Source organism: Trachemys scripta, chromosome 9 (genome assembly GCF_013100865.1).
Source record: "Trachemys scripta elegans isolate TJP31775 chromosome 9, CAS_Tse_1.0, whole genome shotgun sequence".
Taxonomy (NCBI): Eukaryota; Metazoa; Chordata; order Testudines; family Emydidae; genus Trachemys; species Trachemys scripta.
Window position 1 is genome coordinate 80,411,297 of NC_048306.1, and position 17,736 is coordinate 80,429,032.

General features: G+C 41.0%; 1 protein-coding gene across 3 annotated transcripts in view; it reads left to right on the forward strand.

The window, feature by feature from the left end:
• Window positions 1–17,736, forward strand: part of TIPARP (TCDD inducible poly(ADP-ribose) polymerase) — a 69,279-nt gene that overhangs the window by 28,894 nt on the left and 22,649 nt on the right. Inside the window, exons 1-2 of one of the 3 annotated variants that reach the window (XM_034782396.1) lie at window positions 5,033–5,408; window positions 7,846–8,845. In XM_034782396.1, the coding sequence (XP_034638287.1) occupies window positions 7,908–8,845 (938 nt within the window). In that variant the 5' untranslated portion in view covers window positions 5,033–5,408; window positions 7,846–7,907. The other 2 variants (XM_034782398.1, XM_034782397.1) reach the window with 2 other exon arrangements.

The following is a 17,736-nucleotide window of genomic DNA, read 5'->3' on the forward strand; positions in this document are numbered from 1 at the left end:
CCTGAGTGTCTCCTCTCATAGTTTCTTCTGCAGCATCCAGATCAAGCGGATGGGATTGCAGAGTGAGGTGAAAGAAGTGGCTTGCAAGCTCTGTGGATCCTGAGAACACACACAGACAGAACACATACATGCCCCCACCATCCATGTGATTAATCAGACTTTTTTTATTGTAGGGCCTCCATGGCAGGAATAAGATGGCCAACTTTCTAATTTGTGAAAACCAGACACTGAGTGCCAGAAGCTCCCCTACCCTCTGCCCCACCTCTTCCCCCAATGCCCCACCCCTGCTCCACCTCTTCCCTCGAGGCCCCCCCACTCCTCTTCCCCTACCCACCTCTCGTCATTTGCTGCTCTCTCCACCTCCTTCCCCCTGCCAGCTGAGCGGTAGAGGGGTGACTGGAGCAGGATCAGGGAGGGAGAGCTGTGTGGGGGTGTGTGACTGGGGCAGGACAGGGGAGGGAGTGCCACGCTTTGGGGTGAAGGGGTAACTGGGGCAGCACACCAGAGGCGGGGCACAAAGGAGGCTAAGAAGGTGACCCTGGCAGTGAGCCCAGCCACTGGTATCGATCCTCAAACGTCCTGCCCTTCAAGGATCCCTCCCCCAGGTGTCAGCCACCGGTACCTCTTTCTACCGGAACAAGGAAGTTCCCGAGTGCTTCTCCAGCTCCAGCAGCAGCTGCTCTTCCTGCTCTCCCAGCAGCAGAACGGAAGCCAATTGTGATTGGTTACTGAGGTAACTGGACTTTTGGTGTCCAGTCCGTAGTTCGGACTGGACACTGTCAGGTCCCCTTTTCGACCGGACTTTCCGGTCGAAAACCGGACACCTGGCAACCCTAGGCAGGAGGGGGCTTTTGTGAGCCTTGCTGCCATTGTAAGCCATGCTGCCGTTGGTTGTACCTACCATTCATCTTGTAGGCTGGAGTAGAAGCCATGGAAAAGAAATAATGAGCATTCTCTTTTGCTGGGATAGCCAGTAGAAGTAAATTGAGTTAGGATAGAAGCATGCCACAAAGTGATTCTTTCTTGGCTCCTGACTCACCCTTCTTCACCACGCCCAGATCTACAGAGCCCCAGTTGTGTAGATTTGAATTTCAGAGGGCTATAAGAGGGAAGGAAGCAAGCAGCACATCTGCTGCTCCCCCTTCTCCTTCTGCAACATTCTCCCAAGTTGCACCTACTTTAGCTTCCCTCCATGGCAGTAAGATCAGCTTAATGTGGTGTTTTGGGAAATTATACATGTCATTCTGCAAGTATTCAAATGTCAAGGAGATTTTATTTTTATCAGAAGGATGCATGTTGGAGCCTGAACCCTTCTTTTTATTTTATTTTTTTAAATTGGAACATTTGAGTCTAAAGCTGAGAAGCTTCCTCTCTGACTCCAATATAGAAATGAAGTGCACATATTGAGTATTCCATTACTTGGATGTCAAAATCATTAATTACAGCACTCTGATGCATTTTACCATTTGAAAGAATTAATTAAAGCACACTTGCTATTGCCAAGGGCTGGAAACATGTAAATAGAAATGAGATCATATCTTCATGGTGGTCAGGGTTTCTCTTTGTATGCTGTGTAGCCTCAGAAAGTGCTGTGTGATCCTGCACTGTGCCAGGCTGTATCTCCTTAAATTATGTGTCTATCTACAGAAAGATAGATATTCTGGGCCAAATTCTTACCTGAGTTACACTCTGTCAACCTCACTGAAATGAATGGGAATTGTGCATGCTTCTCTAAGTACAGAGTTTGACCGTATGTGTTATTTATAGCTTACATATAAAATATGCAGTTCCAAACCAATTAGATAATTTCTGTGTTGGTAGTTTTTGAAAAATAAACTGAGCTGTGTAGTTAGTTCAGTCTGACATAATTGCAGACATGGCAACATGTTCCATATTCTCATTGCCTGCACGTTGTAAAGCTCTTGTTTTGTTAGTCAAAGTATAGTGTAGTTACAAAGACTAAAGGCTTGATCCTGTGTAATATTTTGGACACTCAGTGCTCCATAAACATGTAATAATAATTATAATGAAGATTTGTGTTTCATTTTTGCTACAGATGGGATACCCTTATAATCCACTCTTTAATATGCTATTCTCAAATTAAGTCAGCCCCCAGCTCATGAAGAGAAATCTCTTAGTTTTAATATAGCAATGACACAGAATAGTTTTTCTCTCTGCATTTAAAATACATTTTCAAATTAAAGTCTGAGGTTAGTTATTTAATCTAAAAATCACCTATATAATTTTGGGGCCCAATCCTGCATTTTCCTCTGGGTCCAGAACTCTCACTAAAGTAACTAGGTATCTGGGTGCACAAGGAGTGAATTGTCTAAAAAAAAATATTAATTACACTACAATGACTGTATGTTGTATTACTTACCTCATTATAATTCACTATATCTGGGGAGTTAATTACCCCCCAGGTAAATGGAATTCTGGTGCTATTAAGTCCCTTAAAGTTGATGGACACATAGCCAGGCCTTCTGCTGAAACCCACTAATCAAATATATGTATATGACTCACCATAGAAACATCTCAACCAATGGCACCAGCATATTGAACTAATCCGTCATGTTCTGGCACATGCACAAAGTATAGCAACAAAAAATGACAGCATGGTAACTGCTGCTGCACAAAAGCAAAATTAGAAACATATTATTTACAAAACCATATATAAAATATATGAGATAAAGATATCCCACGAAAAATGCAGAAAAAAAACAAATTTATTGTATATTATAGTAATAGTACTTCTATAATGTTTTCCTCTTTAAAATGCTGTACAAATATTAATTAATGGCTTTAGCCCCAATTCTTCAATGAGTTCAGTGCAGGCCCATTCCTGTGCCACATGGTGCTCCATTACAGTAAAAGGGTCTCTGCCTGGTACAGAGATCTGCCAACATGGAGCCTCATTGACTTCACAGGGGCTCCACACAGACATGAGTCCATCCACATGTGGCTCATTGCAGGGCCCTTATATTTTATCTGATCATTCATGGTGTGAAATCCTGGCCCCACTGAAGTCAATGGGAATTTTGCCATTGACTTCACTGGGGTCCAGGATTTCATCCATGGGTTTTTGTCTCCTAAACCAGTGGTTATCAATCAGAGGCATGCTCACACAGAGGTCTTCCTGGGGTACATCAACTCATCTAGATATTGCCTCGTTTTACAACAAACTACTCTACACTAGCGAAGTCAGTACAAACTCAAATTTAATACAGACAATGATTTGTTTATACCGCTCTATATACTATACACTGAAATGTAAGTACAATATTTATGTTCCAATTGATTTATTTTATAATTATGTGGTAAAAATGAGAAAGTCAGCAATTTTCAGTAATCGTGTGCTGTGACACTTTTGTATTTTTATGTCTGATTTTTGTAAGCAAGTAGTTTTTAAGTGAGGTGAAACTTGGGGGTATGCAAGACCAATCAGACTCCTGAAAGGAGCATAGTTGTCTGGAAAGGTTGAGAGCCACTGTCCTAAACCATGAGGACTGAGGTCATGTTACATTTATTTAGTTTTAAGAAAGCAGTTTCCATCTCTCTCACACACACATATACATCTAAGCACATATTTTATTCACATATAAATAGCTATTTGGGGACCTAATCCTACATTCTTTGCAAACCCTAAGCTCCCATTGGCTACAGTGGGAATTTGTGGTGTACAGGGAATACAGGATGGGGCCTTTATATCTAAAATTATTTGTAAAACCAACAGTAACAAATCAAATGCTCAAGGATTTCTATTATCTCTTTATTGTGTGTTGTTAAATTACCTCATTACTACCAAACTTTTAAGCATATTCGACTTGCTTTGCATAGACTAATAATGCTTGTTAGCAAATGTCCATCTCACCATAGGCAGGGCCGGTCCGGTGCAAGGAAGTTTCGCGCCCTAGGCGAAACTGCCACCTTGCGCGCCCCCACCCCAGCCCTGAGGCGCCCTCCCCCGCAGCAGCTCCCCCACCTCCCCGGGGAGCTGGGTGGCAGCTCCCCACCCCAGCTCACCTCTGCTCCGCCTCCTCCCCGAGCACGCCGCCCCCGGTCTAATTCTCCTCCCCTCCCAGGCTTGCGGCGCCAAACAGCTGATTGGCGCCACAAGCCTGGGAGGCGGGAGAAGTGGAGCGGCCGCTGCGCTGGGAGAGGGAGTCTGAGCCACACGTATCAGCGCGCTGCCAGCAGCCCAGCCCAGGAACGCTGTAAAAAAAAAATTGGCACCGCTTTTTGGCGCCCCCAAATCTTGGCGCTGTAGACAACCGCCTAGTTTGCCTTAATGGTAGCACCAGCCCTGACCATAGGATAAGGATTTTAGGAACATAATTTTTAGAATAGTTTTAAAAACAACACACACAGGATAAATATACTTAAGGCTGTCTTCTTCCACACTGCTTATTTATTATTTTAAAGATATTTCATGTAAAACACCTAAAGGAGAACTTGCTTTGTGCCAAACCTGTTAATATTAGTTAATGTAAATAGTATCACTCCCTCTCTACTTCTGCATTCCCCATTTCCCCTGGCCCCTTGCTTTTTGTCCTTCCAGATCCGACACTGATTGTAAGCTACAGGGAGAAGCTGACTCTTTTCCCAGGAAATTATGTCCAGCGGGTGGGTGGGTGGATGTGTGTGTGTTAATTACAGGATCATTACTTTATGGGAACCTTCCAGTTCTGCTCTCTGTGTTTTACTGGTTGGGTGGTTGGTTGGTTTGTTTGCTTAAAGTGCAGCTCTGATTACAGTAAAAGGGGAGGGGAGGACTAAAACATGATGATTTGTTCAGTATGTGACCGAAAACGGAGTCTTTCCGTGCATACTTCTCTCCCTGTCTGTCTCCAGAACAAAGTGACCCTTCAGTCAGCCCCCGTGGGGCTTCCAGCCGCACAGAGAGTACAGAATCCGAGCTATACAAACAAACAGGAGCGTTCTCTCTCTCCCTGTTTCACTCACACACACTCAGGGTGGGAGAAAGGGAGGGAGGGAGGAGTCTGGATTCCTGGTACGGAGAGGTGCGGAGCCGATCTCTTGCCTCTTCATAGCTCCTCCCCGAGTCGTGCAGCTGCCTGGCAAGTGCTTTCAGGAAGCAATATTTAAACAGCTACAGTGTAACATGTGAGAAGCAGCGGGATCTGGAGGGCCGTGGCGCTGCGGCTCCTGAGAGCGGAATGGGTGGTTTGTCACGTACAGATCGGCAGGCGGGAAGGCTCTGAGAGCCAGATGAGCTTCACACGCTGCAGAGAGCAAGCGGAAGAAGGCGGCTGTCGCTCTCTCCACAGCCCCAGCTCAGCTGAGCCCCGGCAGCCAAGTGAATCGACTCCGCTGCTGACAAAAGCCAAGGCAGTCTCTCCCGCTTCATCTCCCTGCCTCTCACCCCGGGCGCTGCTGCTGGCTGTCGGGTAAGCCACAGAGCAACTTCAGGGCTGTGCTGTGACAGGAGAGTCCGGTATTGTCAAAACCATTGATCGGAGGGAAAGTAAATGTCCGATTGAAACAGGCGGACAGTAGAAGCCTTGTCACCAGCCTACGAGTCTTGTTTTAAAAGTGCCTTGAAATGAATCCCGAATGCTGGAGCCTCCCTCTCACTGAGCGCGGGGCGTGTTTGCGAGAGGGTGACAAAAGCGGTGTGGTTGGCAGGTCAAAGCTTGGTGAGGATCTGCACTTTGTGTTGCTGCTGATTGTGTTGCTCGCTGCCTGGGAGGCGCAGCCCCGGAGGAGGCAGAAAGTCCCCAGGTGACCAGTCCAACCGTGTCTTTGGCTGGTTTGTTTGTTAGGGCGGCTGGGGAGTTGGTTCCCCAGCAAAGCGAAGGGCAGTAGGTTTCCTTGATGGCAGTTCCTAATGGTCAGGGGCTTAGTTTGCAACCCATGAGACCTGTCTCTATGCCGATACATGGCACGCAAGGTCTCAACGCAGAGCTACTGGAGTTCAACATTATTTCAAAATAAGATTGGTCATTTTGTGATGTTAGAGAGGTGCCTAAATATAGATCTCTCCAGATTATGATGCTTATTATTCCCATTGGTTTCTGTTTTTATAGACATGTCGAAGAACCCAATTCTATAATATAAAATAAACGGTTCTTTTAAAAATATAGCACAGACGCAGAAAGTAGTTGAGTAAGCAGTAGCAGTATTGAAATAGCATTAAAGATATAGCTGAAAATGTCTTTAAGTCCCCCAGTTGTTCCCTGGCAGCATAAGGCTCCTGAACCACTTACATACCACACAGGCTGCTAAACTTGGGTGTAGCAGAATGCAACCTCCATAACTCTGGATGCTCTTGTATTGGAGGGTTTAAACCTAAGTCAGATGGCCCTTTGAAGCTTTAAGGTGTTATTTTATGGTTCAAGTGGAGAACTGATTGATAGTGACTGTGGCAGAGTAAAAATGTGTTCCAGCTGAACTTGTGTTCTAGTTGGCAGACTGGTAGAGTCACCTTTCAAAGTAACCCTAAGAATCTAAAATCAGAGGACACAACAGCATTTGCCTATTTTTATTTTATTTTTCCTGACAGTCCTGAGAATACTACACTCAATTTAATGTGAAATGTTTGTCAATAAATACTTTATTGTAAAAGTATGCAACCAAAACTAGATCATTTTGTAGAACAGACCTTCAGCATGAAAACAATAATTGGATCGTATCTGGGTTTTCAGGGGTTTTACTTCAGAATAATCAGTGACTCCCATTTGAATGCATATTTTCAGTAAATCATAATCTTTGATGTACTGAACAGTACAATATTAGGCTACATGTGATGAGTTTGAATAGTTTTTACTTAAATGTAATCAAATATCAAACTCTTGGCTAATAAATCCGTATTTTGTCTTCCAGTAACCCTCTAGAAATGTAATTATGTATTTGCATTTTGGAAACATTTGGTTTTTCCCTCTTGTAAATCATTGACATTTCCATTTTTTACAAATGTTTCCCTTATTCCTGAGAAAGTAACACACTCCTTGATGTCCTTTCCTGAGCAGTGCAGTTCTGGCTGGACAGCCCTGCAGTAGGCAAGTGAGCTTGTTGGTGTGTCACACAAGGGTGATTGAGTGCAGTATGTATGTGTGAGTCAGACTGTGAGAGAGTATATGGGCATGTGGGACTGTGTGAAGCTGTATCTGGGCATAAAATGGGAGTGTCTAGGATGTATGAAACTGTGGTGTGTAAGTATTTGCAGTACTGCTTAAAGACTAAGGGTGAAATCCTGGGCCGTATTGAAGTTAATGGGAGCTTTGCCATTGACTTTAATGAGGTCATGATTTCAACCATAGCATTAAAACTGTGTGTATAGGGGTTTATTAGACTGTATGAAAGAATGTATCTGCATGGAGTGAGAATACCTGTGTCAGAGAGAGAGAGAGAGAAAATGAGTGTGTTAAAAATGGTGGGGACATATTGCATTGTATGTATGAGGGTGTGAATCTCTGGATGGGTTTGTGTGTGTGTGTGTGTGTGTGTGTGTGTATAATATGAAACAGAGAGAGAAGGAACAGGACAATGCTTACTTCTATACAATATGATGAGCCAAAGCCCTGTTTAGTAATATGCATTAGGATGGGAAGAAGGACCTCAGTTTTTCCTGCCCTCTCCACGGTCTGTGGGCATGTCTGAGTGTGTCTCTGAGACTGTGTGTGAGAAGACTGCAAGTGTATGGTTGGGATTAATTAGTCTGAGTTTAGTTGGTTTCATGCTTTACAAGCCTGGGGGCTACCCACAGACACAGAAAGAGGAGGAGTTTGCTGTTGCCGGCCTGAGCTCCTCTCCAGGAGTGATCTTGTTTGTGTCAACCTTGAGCAATTAGAGATTAACTGTCTCTTGTTTTCCCTTCTGCCCTAGGTTGGCTCTTGTGAGGCTCTGGGAGTTTGAAAGTGATTTGGAAAGAGCAGAGTCTGTGTCGGATGGATGCTGAACTGGAGCCAGCCTGTGTTGTGCAGCAGGCCCACTGTCCAGGGATGAAGTGCCCTCCTTCAGAAGACTTTCCCCCCCAGATAGGGCTGTCTGATAAGATCCCACCAGTAAAGCCTTGCTTCAAGAAGAAGCAGCAAGTGCAGAAGAGGCTGGACACAGAAACTCTCAGGGCTTTGCGGCCAATCTTCACTAGTTTGCTGGGAGCTGGGAGCCTGGATGGGGTCTTTGTGCACAGAGGCCAAAGTGGAGGTCATAGCAATTTATGTGAACCCGTTGTGAAAAAGGCCCTCGGACTCAGTGCCCCCTGTCCCCAGCCGGGCAGCAATGTGCCTGTGCTGATGCCAGGAGCTTCAGATGTGCAAGGTCAAATGCCAGAGACTCATCCCCCCGCTGGTCACCCTGAGCAGGAGATTCAGTCTGGGGTTCAGGGCTTCCCATCAGAAACCAATCCTGGGACTGCTGCTGATTCCACTAATGAATCATTCCAGCATCACCCCTTTCACTCAGTCTCAAGTGATGCTGCAGCCTGTCCAGTGTGCCCAGACAAGATACTGGAAGGCTACACATCTGGATTATTCCAGGAGAATAGCTGCTTGATGCAGTACAATTTGAACCCAAATGATGAATTCAATGCTGGGCTCTTCCAGGACAAAAGTGAGGAGGCTTCACTTGATCTTGTGTTCGAACTTTTGAACCAGCTGCAATATCACACCCACCAGGAGGATGGGATAGAGATCTGTGTGGATTTTCTGCAGGGCAATTGTATTTATGGCAGTGACTGTCCCAAACATCATACTGTGTTGCCATATCACTGGCAGATCAGGAGGACTGCTACTCAGACCTGGCAAAGTGTGACCAATGACTCTCAAGAGCATCTGGAAAGACTCTACTGCAACCCAGACAATGACAGGATCAAAGTGAAGTACCGGTAGGTAATTGCATTCACTTACTAGCAAAGCCAAGTGCACGCAGCTAAACAGCAATTAAGGAAAATAAAAGTCAATGCTGTTTCCCATACATCTGGGGAACAGACTGGTTTTTTTTTTTTTTTCAGATATTAAAATATACCAGTATTTGCTGAAATGTATGGTAATATTGCCTGTAGTCTCCCTGTACTGAGCTAGTTGGGTCCTGTGCAGAGTACCATTTTTTTGTCATTTATATGCTGGGTGTTAAAGTTCAAACACTAGTAATATTCCACTCTCCTCCAGAGAGACACCACTACCAAGCCCCTTAAATTATTCCTTCCTCTCCAAATACACTCCTGTTTTCTCTGTATCTGACTTTTAGACTGTGAATTTTTCAGGGAAGGGACAGTCTTGGTCTTTTATAGCATACAGCACCTTGTTATTTATCACTGGGCTAACATTGACAATACCTGGGAACAGCATATGTTTAAGGGAATTTTAGGTTGGGAGAAAAAGAATGGTGATAATCTACTTATTCAAGATCTGTCTCTAATCCCAAATTCAGTCCACAGTACTGGAACATCTGAATACCTCTGCTAATATGATCAAGGTGATACTTATCAGACTTGAATGAAACAGCCACCTGACATGAATGGGGTCATTTCATACCTCTCCTAGGGTCCATAGCTCATTGAAGTCAATAGAAGTGCCCATTGAAGTTATTGGCAATACTCCCTTTTTAGTCAATAAGCACTGACCAAATCTAAGAATTTAATTTTATGCCTGTTTGCAGGCTGAGTAAGACTGACACACATGATTTACATCTAGAAGGTTTGAAAATGAAAACTTACATTCTATAGTAACTGTTATGGTCAACAGAGAATGTTGGAATGGCTTGTATTGTTCAACACTGGCTCATCAACTCCTGAATTCAAATTTGTCTCTGCATTAGAAACTACTCACTTCTGGCTATTTAAAGAGGACAACAGAATGACTGAAAGCACTACTGCATTATTTCTGTCTGAATCACTTATAATGCTCAGTTAATGTGAATCCAGGTTAACCACATACATTCCACATACATTTTTCATTAGTACATTCCAAGCAACTTTTCAAATTAAACAATTGGTCTGTTCGATTTAGGAATGGTGTAAATTTCACCAGCGTAGAATGTTTGGTGATAACTTAGCTATTTGAACATGAATATTCTTATTCAAAACTTTTAAAAGTGCTATTCTCCAACTTTAGGAATTTCACCTAGGAATATCATACTGCATATTAGAAGTCCTAGTTTCCTCTATAGACAGTTTATTGTTCTCTGAAAATCAAAGACGAGGATAAATATTTTTCAGATTCAGTTCTCACTTTGGGCTTGATCCCACTCCCAGTGAAGTCAGTGGCAAAATTCCCATTTACTTCTATATTACAGGCTCTTAGAAATAAGTGATGGAAAAGATCTATTAGATCATCAAGTCTGTACCCCTGTAAATGCAAGATATAGGCCAGTTCTACACTAAAAAGTTAAGTTGCCCCAACAACATCACTCAGGGGCATGAAAAATCCACCCCCCTGAGCACTGTATTAAGCCGACTTAACCCCCAGTGTACACAGTGCTATGTTGACTGAAGAATTGTTCTGCGACCTAACTACTACTTCTCAGGGAGCTTGATTACCTGTGCCGAAGGGAGAACAGTGAGTGCCTATGCTGAAATGCTACAGCAGCACAGCTGCGTAGCGTTTCAAGTATAGACACCTTTCCAATGGAGGACTGAGATATGGAAATGAAACTATACTTGTATGAGTCCTTCTACTGGAAAGTAAGTCTGCTGCATTAAATATTTCCCTCTCCTGCCTCAAATGAAGGCCATTGTAGAGAACTCATAAATGCAAAGCTCAATGTGTTGGAGATATGCTGAAGGAAATCTGTTACGTAGTGTAGTTTCTCAGATCTTTTCTTATTTTCCTATTGCTATCTTTTGTGCCCTGCCTCAGAAGTCTGCAGTGCCACTTATTCTGATGATAGAGTGTGGAACTACCCTTTTGTCCACATACATAGAATAAACCTTGAGTTTAGTCTCTAGTATCTGCATCTCTGTGAGTTTGTTTTCCCCCACATGCACTTTTGAAGAGTGTCATTCCTTCTTCCTTAATGTTTCAGGGTCAGAAACATTTCAGTTTCAGTTAAAATACTGAACTTGCCTTTTAGATACCAGAGGCCCAAACCATTGCCCAGTGAAATCAGTGGGAGTTTTTCCAGTGACTTTATTGAGCACTGGATTAGCTTCTAACGCCCTAGCCTCATCAATTATAACTTCCCACCCTTTCACTGAGAACACCCTGGAAAATGACAGCACTTAGGTAGTGCATAACCTGCATTGAAAATTTAAAGCAAGGTAGAGAAAAAGAAATTCAATTATCTATTTTGGGGAATAATCTAGATCCCATGATACAGAATTATGTCTCAGAAAAATATGCCTTTTTCCTCAAAAAATCCTAACTTACAAACAGAATCCACTATATTTTAATTTTACAATGTTGTGGCTTACATTTTTTTTTTCCAGGTAGTTTAAACTGTATATAACTGGCTATGGAAACTGAAAATAAATCAGCCCAAAAAAAGTCTTGAAATAAGAAAAACAGATCGAAGTAACTAAAATCTGAGCTCAGCTAATAACAAAAAAGTTCCTTGTTAAGTTTTCCTTTTAAAAACAAAAACAAAAACAAAAAAAAAACCCTCACAAATTCCATTGCTATACACATGAGATGGCTAGTCTAAATCAGTGTCAGGAGTGAATAATTAAAAAAAAAAAAAAATCAAAAACCCTTTCACAGTCACTTTAATCCTCCCACTTTCAGATTGTAAAACTGGCAGAATAGTGCCCTCCCTTTTTATGCTTATGATGCTAATTTCCAGTCTGAAGAGTATTTTGGCATCTTGGTACATGGAGTTTCTGTCTGTCTAAACTAGTCAGGAAGAAATTTATCAGGATTATTGTCAAACACATTATGTTCTGTTGCCATGAGTAAAGTGAGAAAGGCAGTGTAATCCTGGAAAATCCAGAAATGCTGGGTCAGAACTACTCTGAACGGTCTATAGCCTGCTAGAGACCTCCTGGAGTACAGAGACAGATCTTTGAACATCCGGAATTGGATCAGTTTTAAACAGCCTCTCAGTGGGTATTGTCCATTTTAGTTTTTTGGGGGATAAAAGAGGCGGTAGCATATTGACAGTATAAATACGTTTAATTCTTTTTAGTTGCAAAACTTCCTCACCAACCTGCTGATCCTGTAGTCTTTACCTCAGTCTCTCCATTGACTTTGGTGGAGATCTTGGCCTTAGTCAATACTACAGAATCAGGCCCCCGAATAAGGTTTAATGTACACTAGCAATTTGCAACATCCTGTACCCTTTCTAATAAAAGATTTATGTTAAATGTTATTGTGGAATCAAGATCTAGCAAATGCTGTACATCCAACTATTTAGTTCCTTGAGAGATCTACCTTAGATGATAATTATCAGCATGTGCCTAGACATAGAACTTACTCAGCATTGGGACTTCTAGTTTTGAACAATAAATCTGAAAAAGACTTTTTTAAGGGTTGCAGTGTACAGGAGGAAGCTCTCTCTGACAAACAGTATCTCTTTATGTCCGAGACACCTCCTAATCCTTTGGATATGGATTGTTCGGGGTCAGTATGAGTCTTCATGGAGTTCACTTGTGGTCACTGCAACCTGACTTTTCCTGTATTCCAAAGCGATGTTGTGTTTCCTGGCAACAAGATGCAGATAGCGGCATGTTGAACCTTGCTGAGAGGCTAACAAACAAGCTAGAGCAGCTCATGGTTCACATGGTTACCACATTATTTGGCTAAAGCTATTAATCTCTTGTGGTCAGACTAGCTTTACAGGCCTATCTATGCAGATTGCATAAAACAAGGAAATGTCTGTTCAGCAGTTTGCATGTCCAAGAAAGGCCAAGCAGAAACCGGCCTCACTAGTAACCAGTGAGTGGTAGTTGTTTTACCCTTGTTTTGTACATAGTTTACATGGCATAGTTACTCATTATTACACTCTGTATCCAATATTTTCATCGTGCAGAGCTTCAAGAAAATTCATGGTTCTGGGCCATTGGCTCAATGAGGGATTAATATCTAAATTAAAATTATTGTATTCTTTAGGTATATATTTATATGGATCTTTTTCCTCATTATCTGTTATGTTACTCATCTAAATACACATTCAGTTGTTGGATTTTACCTAAGGGAATGTGACCTTAAAATAGGAAATGTAATGCACCTTGTTTAATTAGTTCATTGTAATAAGAATGCCTCAGACCTTCAGTTACTGCAATGTGGCCTCCAACTGAATATATAATTTCATCATAAATGGAATCTCTCTGTTTTGCTCTCTTAAATGTTGAATGTGTTTGGAAACAAATATCAACAACCCTAAGGTAGTTGGGGATATGAACTTCAGCAGATTCAAAAATTCACAAGCACTTAGTCTTCTTCCTCATACATGCAAGGAGAGGCCCTGAAGAATGTCGAGATGCAGACTATGAATTTGAGAGAACAACGCCAAGTACCACTTTCCAGCGTGAGAATGCCCAGGCTATGATATTTTAGGATACTCTTCAGTAAGGGATAATATTTGGCTGCAGAGTTAAGCAGGGTTTTTTTCAGTGCTGTATAAATTATGCATCTGTTTCTGCAGAAAATGGGAAAAGTTCAAAGGCACTATATTAATCAGCTTTTCAGAACTAAATTTATCATTACTTATTGCATTATGGTCTTCATAAAACCATCATGTAATATTCAGCTAACCAGATCCCTCATTTGACTGAACATCCCAGCCCCTATGTTTGGAAAGGAGACATCCTTGCATGCAATGGAATTTCTAGCCATCCATTCCGTTGTACTCTTCCTTTTTTTTTGTTTTTTTGTTTCCCCCCTCACATTCCATGTTACTGTGAGACCAGAACAGCTCATGGTTCTTTTTGTTTGTTCATGTGGACAGAAGCACCCTAAAACTGGACAAATATAAATTAACATGCCTCTGACACCTCTTTAAAATGTCATTAGGGTGTTTCCATATGGTTCTAAAGTCACTTATAGCCAAATAGAAGAAGCCTTTTTACCCCCTCAGGGACTTCTGACTTAAGTCCATTTGTTTGAATTGTTAAATTAAACAAGTTATCTCACTGATCTGCACAGCTGTTGCACTGTATGAGATAACTTGTTATATGTTATTGATAATACGGGGGATGAGAGAACAGCTGAAATTTACTATGCCTTGCCACTTCTTGAATATACACAGCTGAATGGATTTGAATTTATTTTTTAAAAATTCTTTGCTATAAAGAAAGCCAGAGAGAGACTCTAAGCAAGAAGTGTGTGAAGTGATTTTTAAAATGTGCCTTGTGCTTTTTGATAATGCAGTCCAATGAATTATTATTTGCCCCTTGTTATACTACCATTTACGTATGAAATAAAACTAATTGGCTTCTAGCTATAAAAATCTGGAGATGTTATAAGGCATATGTAGAGCTGTCATAGGAATCAGCAGCAATCACTCATTTATTCCTTTTCTCCTTTTGCATCAATAAGGAGATTGGAATTTTGAAAGCAGCTGTCACCTGGCTTCTGGTTTAGGTCAGTCTGTTCCTTGTGTACTTATGGTAATAAAACAATCCTTTCTAAAAGCAACGATTTATAAGTGTTTAAATCAGGTTGCTTGGAAGAATTGTTTATAGGTAATCCAGCAGTCACAATATTGTGCAATTGCCAACCAGTGCAGTTCATTAAGGATGAATAGCAGAAAAGAATTCACTAAAATAGTTTGTTTAGTTGGGGCCTTCATCCTGAAGTCCTCTATAACTTAGACCAAGTACTTATTCATATCAAATGCCTACTGATTTCAATATGTACTGTACAAGTAGGCCTTTGCAGCCAAATTTTCAAAAATGGCCTGTGATTTTTGGGTATCTTGGTTGAATGCCCAACTTGAGATGGTAAGTTCGCCACCCAAAAACTGAGGCCCCCAGAGTCAGTGGCCTCTTTTGAAAACATTATTGATTTGTAACTGATCATCAATCATAAAATACTAATGCACTTGGTACAATTTTACTATTTGCCATAAATCTAGTTTCATTTCAATATTCATGAAGTTTGATTTAGGAGACCAATTCCTACTTGCCTAAGTCTCTTTTGAAAATTGGATTTTGGGTGCTTTTTGAAAATTCTATCCATTATCACTTTTAAAAATGAATGTATGACTCTTGAAGCAGTTTGAAAGCCTTGGGGACTAAAGTTCCCTATCCACAAAGCAGCTTTCCCAGTGTCCCCCTTCTAATATGCTTCCGTATTGTTTTGGGGAGTTCATATTTAGTAGAGCTGGTTGAAAGCTTTTAGATGGAACAGTTTTCTGTCTGAAAATGCATTTTCATTGAAATCAGAATATTTTTGTGGAAACATTTTATCTAACAATCATTTTTAATTTCTCGTTTTATTTGTTTTGTAATTTTGATTAATTTTGACTCTTATATTTTAATGATGCATTTATCATATACATGAAATATTATTTTGAAACAAAAAGATTCAAGCATGTTATTAAAGCAAAACATTTCAGTGGTCCTGAATCAGAATTTTCATTTCATGGGAAGTTTTGAAATAATTTCTTTGAAATGTTGTAATTTCCTATGGAATGGAAATTCCACTTTTCCAACAAGTTCTAATATTTAGCAGTGACAGTTAAATTTTCCCCTTGCCTGGTCTGTCCTTGGACACTCTGAGACTATCAACCTGAATATCTACTGTGGTGGTAGTTTACCTGATATTGACACCTTTAAACTGCAACAGTGAGCAGAAACTCCACCACCAAATGAGGATTTATATTCTATCACCTGGGACTGTATTGCACTGATACCACTAACCTAAGTCTGTATAGAGCACCTGACAACTTTCAGATTCTAATGATTTGGTTCTACTGATCTGTGTTAGATTCAAATTGCTAATGTAGAAGTGACTTACCAGTCCTTGAAGGAAGTCCCCCCACACTCCCAGCATTTGATTTTTTTTTTTTTCATTGGCTTATTAGCAGAGAAATGAAAAAACACCTAATATGTTATAACCCTTGTATTGCTGTGGTTTAAAGTCCACAGTATAAACTATGAGGCCATCATCCCATAGGGTTATAAAATAATCCATGTGATATTTTCCTTGCTTGCTTAGAGCTATAAAAAATTGTGAGAAACTTCAAGGGAAGAATATTGGCATATATAAAGGATAGGAAAGTGCATCTGACAACTTTTGACCCTATTGTTAAGAGAGTTTATTCATTATTTTTCCCTATTCTTATTTGACATTTTTTATAAGTGGTTCGTAGACCTCATTTGGTTCAGATACACAAGCCTCAGTTTGAATTTGATGATTCATCAGCTTTCAGTAGAGAATCTGAACAGTCAAAAGTTAATTGGTTTACATTAGCGTACTCCTGGGAGGTGCAAAGAAAAAATCTGGTATCTTATTAGGCTGGCTAGTACTTTGAGATTATAGCAACACACATACATTAGAACTAAAGTCACCCTGTAAGTACAAAGATGCAATTTTATCAAAGTCAATAAGGTTGTACTAGTACCTTGATGAGCAGAATTTAGCCCATTCTATACAAAATAATAATATGGGTTTTAGATTTATTGTATTTCCAAATGAACAGGTCATAGTTCTAAGGCTGATTGCTTTGGTGAAACCTTGCTTATTTTGTCAACGTATATAGTTACTGTTGCTAAGGTATAAAGAGTCAGGCAAAGGGGGTGTTAACGAAGGGCTCTGTTTACCTGTTTCTTAATAGCAAGTAAGCGAGAATTTGTCTCCTTGATTATACTTAACTGCTATATTTTGTTTATTTACTGGGAACACCCCACTTGACCAATGATGATGAATCAAAGCATAGTCATCACAAGGAATAGATCAAACATGAGACCAAAGATGTTTGGGACAAGGTGCCCTTTCATTTGGCAAAAACCCATCATTCAGAAGTGCTCTGATTAATGTGTTGCTGTACTCAGGTGGGAGGGGTGGGGAAAAGGGCACTCTAATAAACTGCACCTTTTTGAAGTAAGTAGATATACAGGGCCAGATTCTGCTCTCTGTTAAAACAGTGTAACTTCATTGACTTACTGGAGATATTCCTTGCTTGGTACCTATGTGAGAGCCGAATCAGACCCATTGTTCCAGATTTTTCAAAGGTTGATATAACAGGTTGATAATCCTTGAACATGAAGGGTTCTTGCATATGCATTTACACTTCTTGTGCACACGTGAGGTTTTGTGGGTTGAACAGGCAGGTGTGCATTCCTGAAGGTTGCATTGACCTTTAAAAAAACTGTCCCACATTAGTGTTTGTTAATGACAGAACTTCGCACTTATTGAGCGCTTTTTTCATCTGAGGATCTACAAGTACTTGAAAAAATTATTAACTTTTAAATGTTTTGAGTAAAAATATTGGACCAGATTCCTTTGTTCATTTGGCCTGCTTTTATCCCATTCTGGTGATACAAAGCAGCCATGAGCCCAGCCTACCGGTCAATTACTCTTGGTTTCTGGCTGGTTTGTGACACCACAGTGGTACAAAGCAACCAGAATATTCCAGTGACTCTGGCCCATAAACTCTACAGGCCATATCCTCAGCTGATGTAAATCCGAGTACTTTACTGGTGTCAGTGGAGCTATACCAGCTTACACCAGCTGAGGATTTAAATGTAAATCTTCGAATGCAAATAGAAGGGACAACTGGGAATTATACTCCGAAAACCAGTACATCCAGTAATGTTTGGAAGATTTGCATAAGTCTGACATCAGCAGTGTATTCATTAGGAGCTACAGTCTCATCTGAATTACACATGTGTAAATC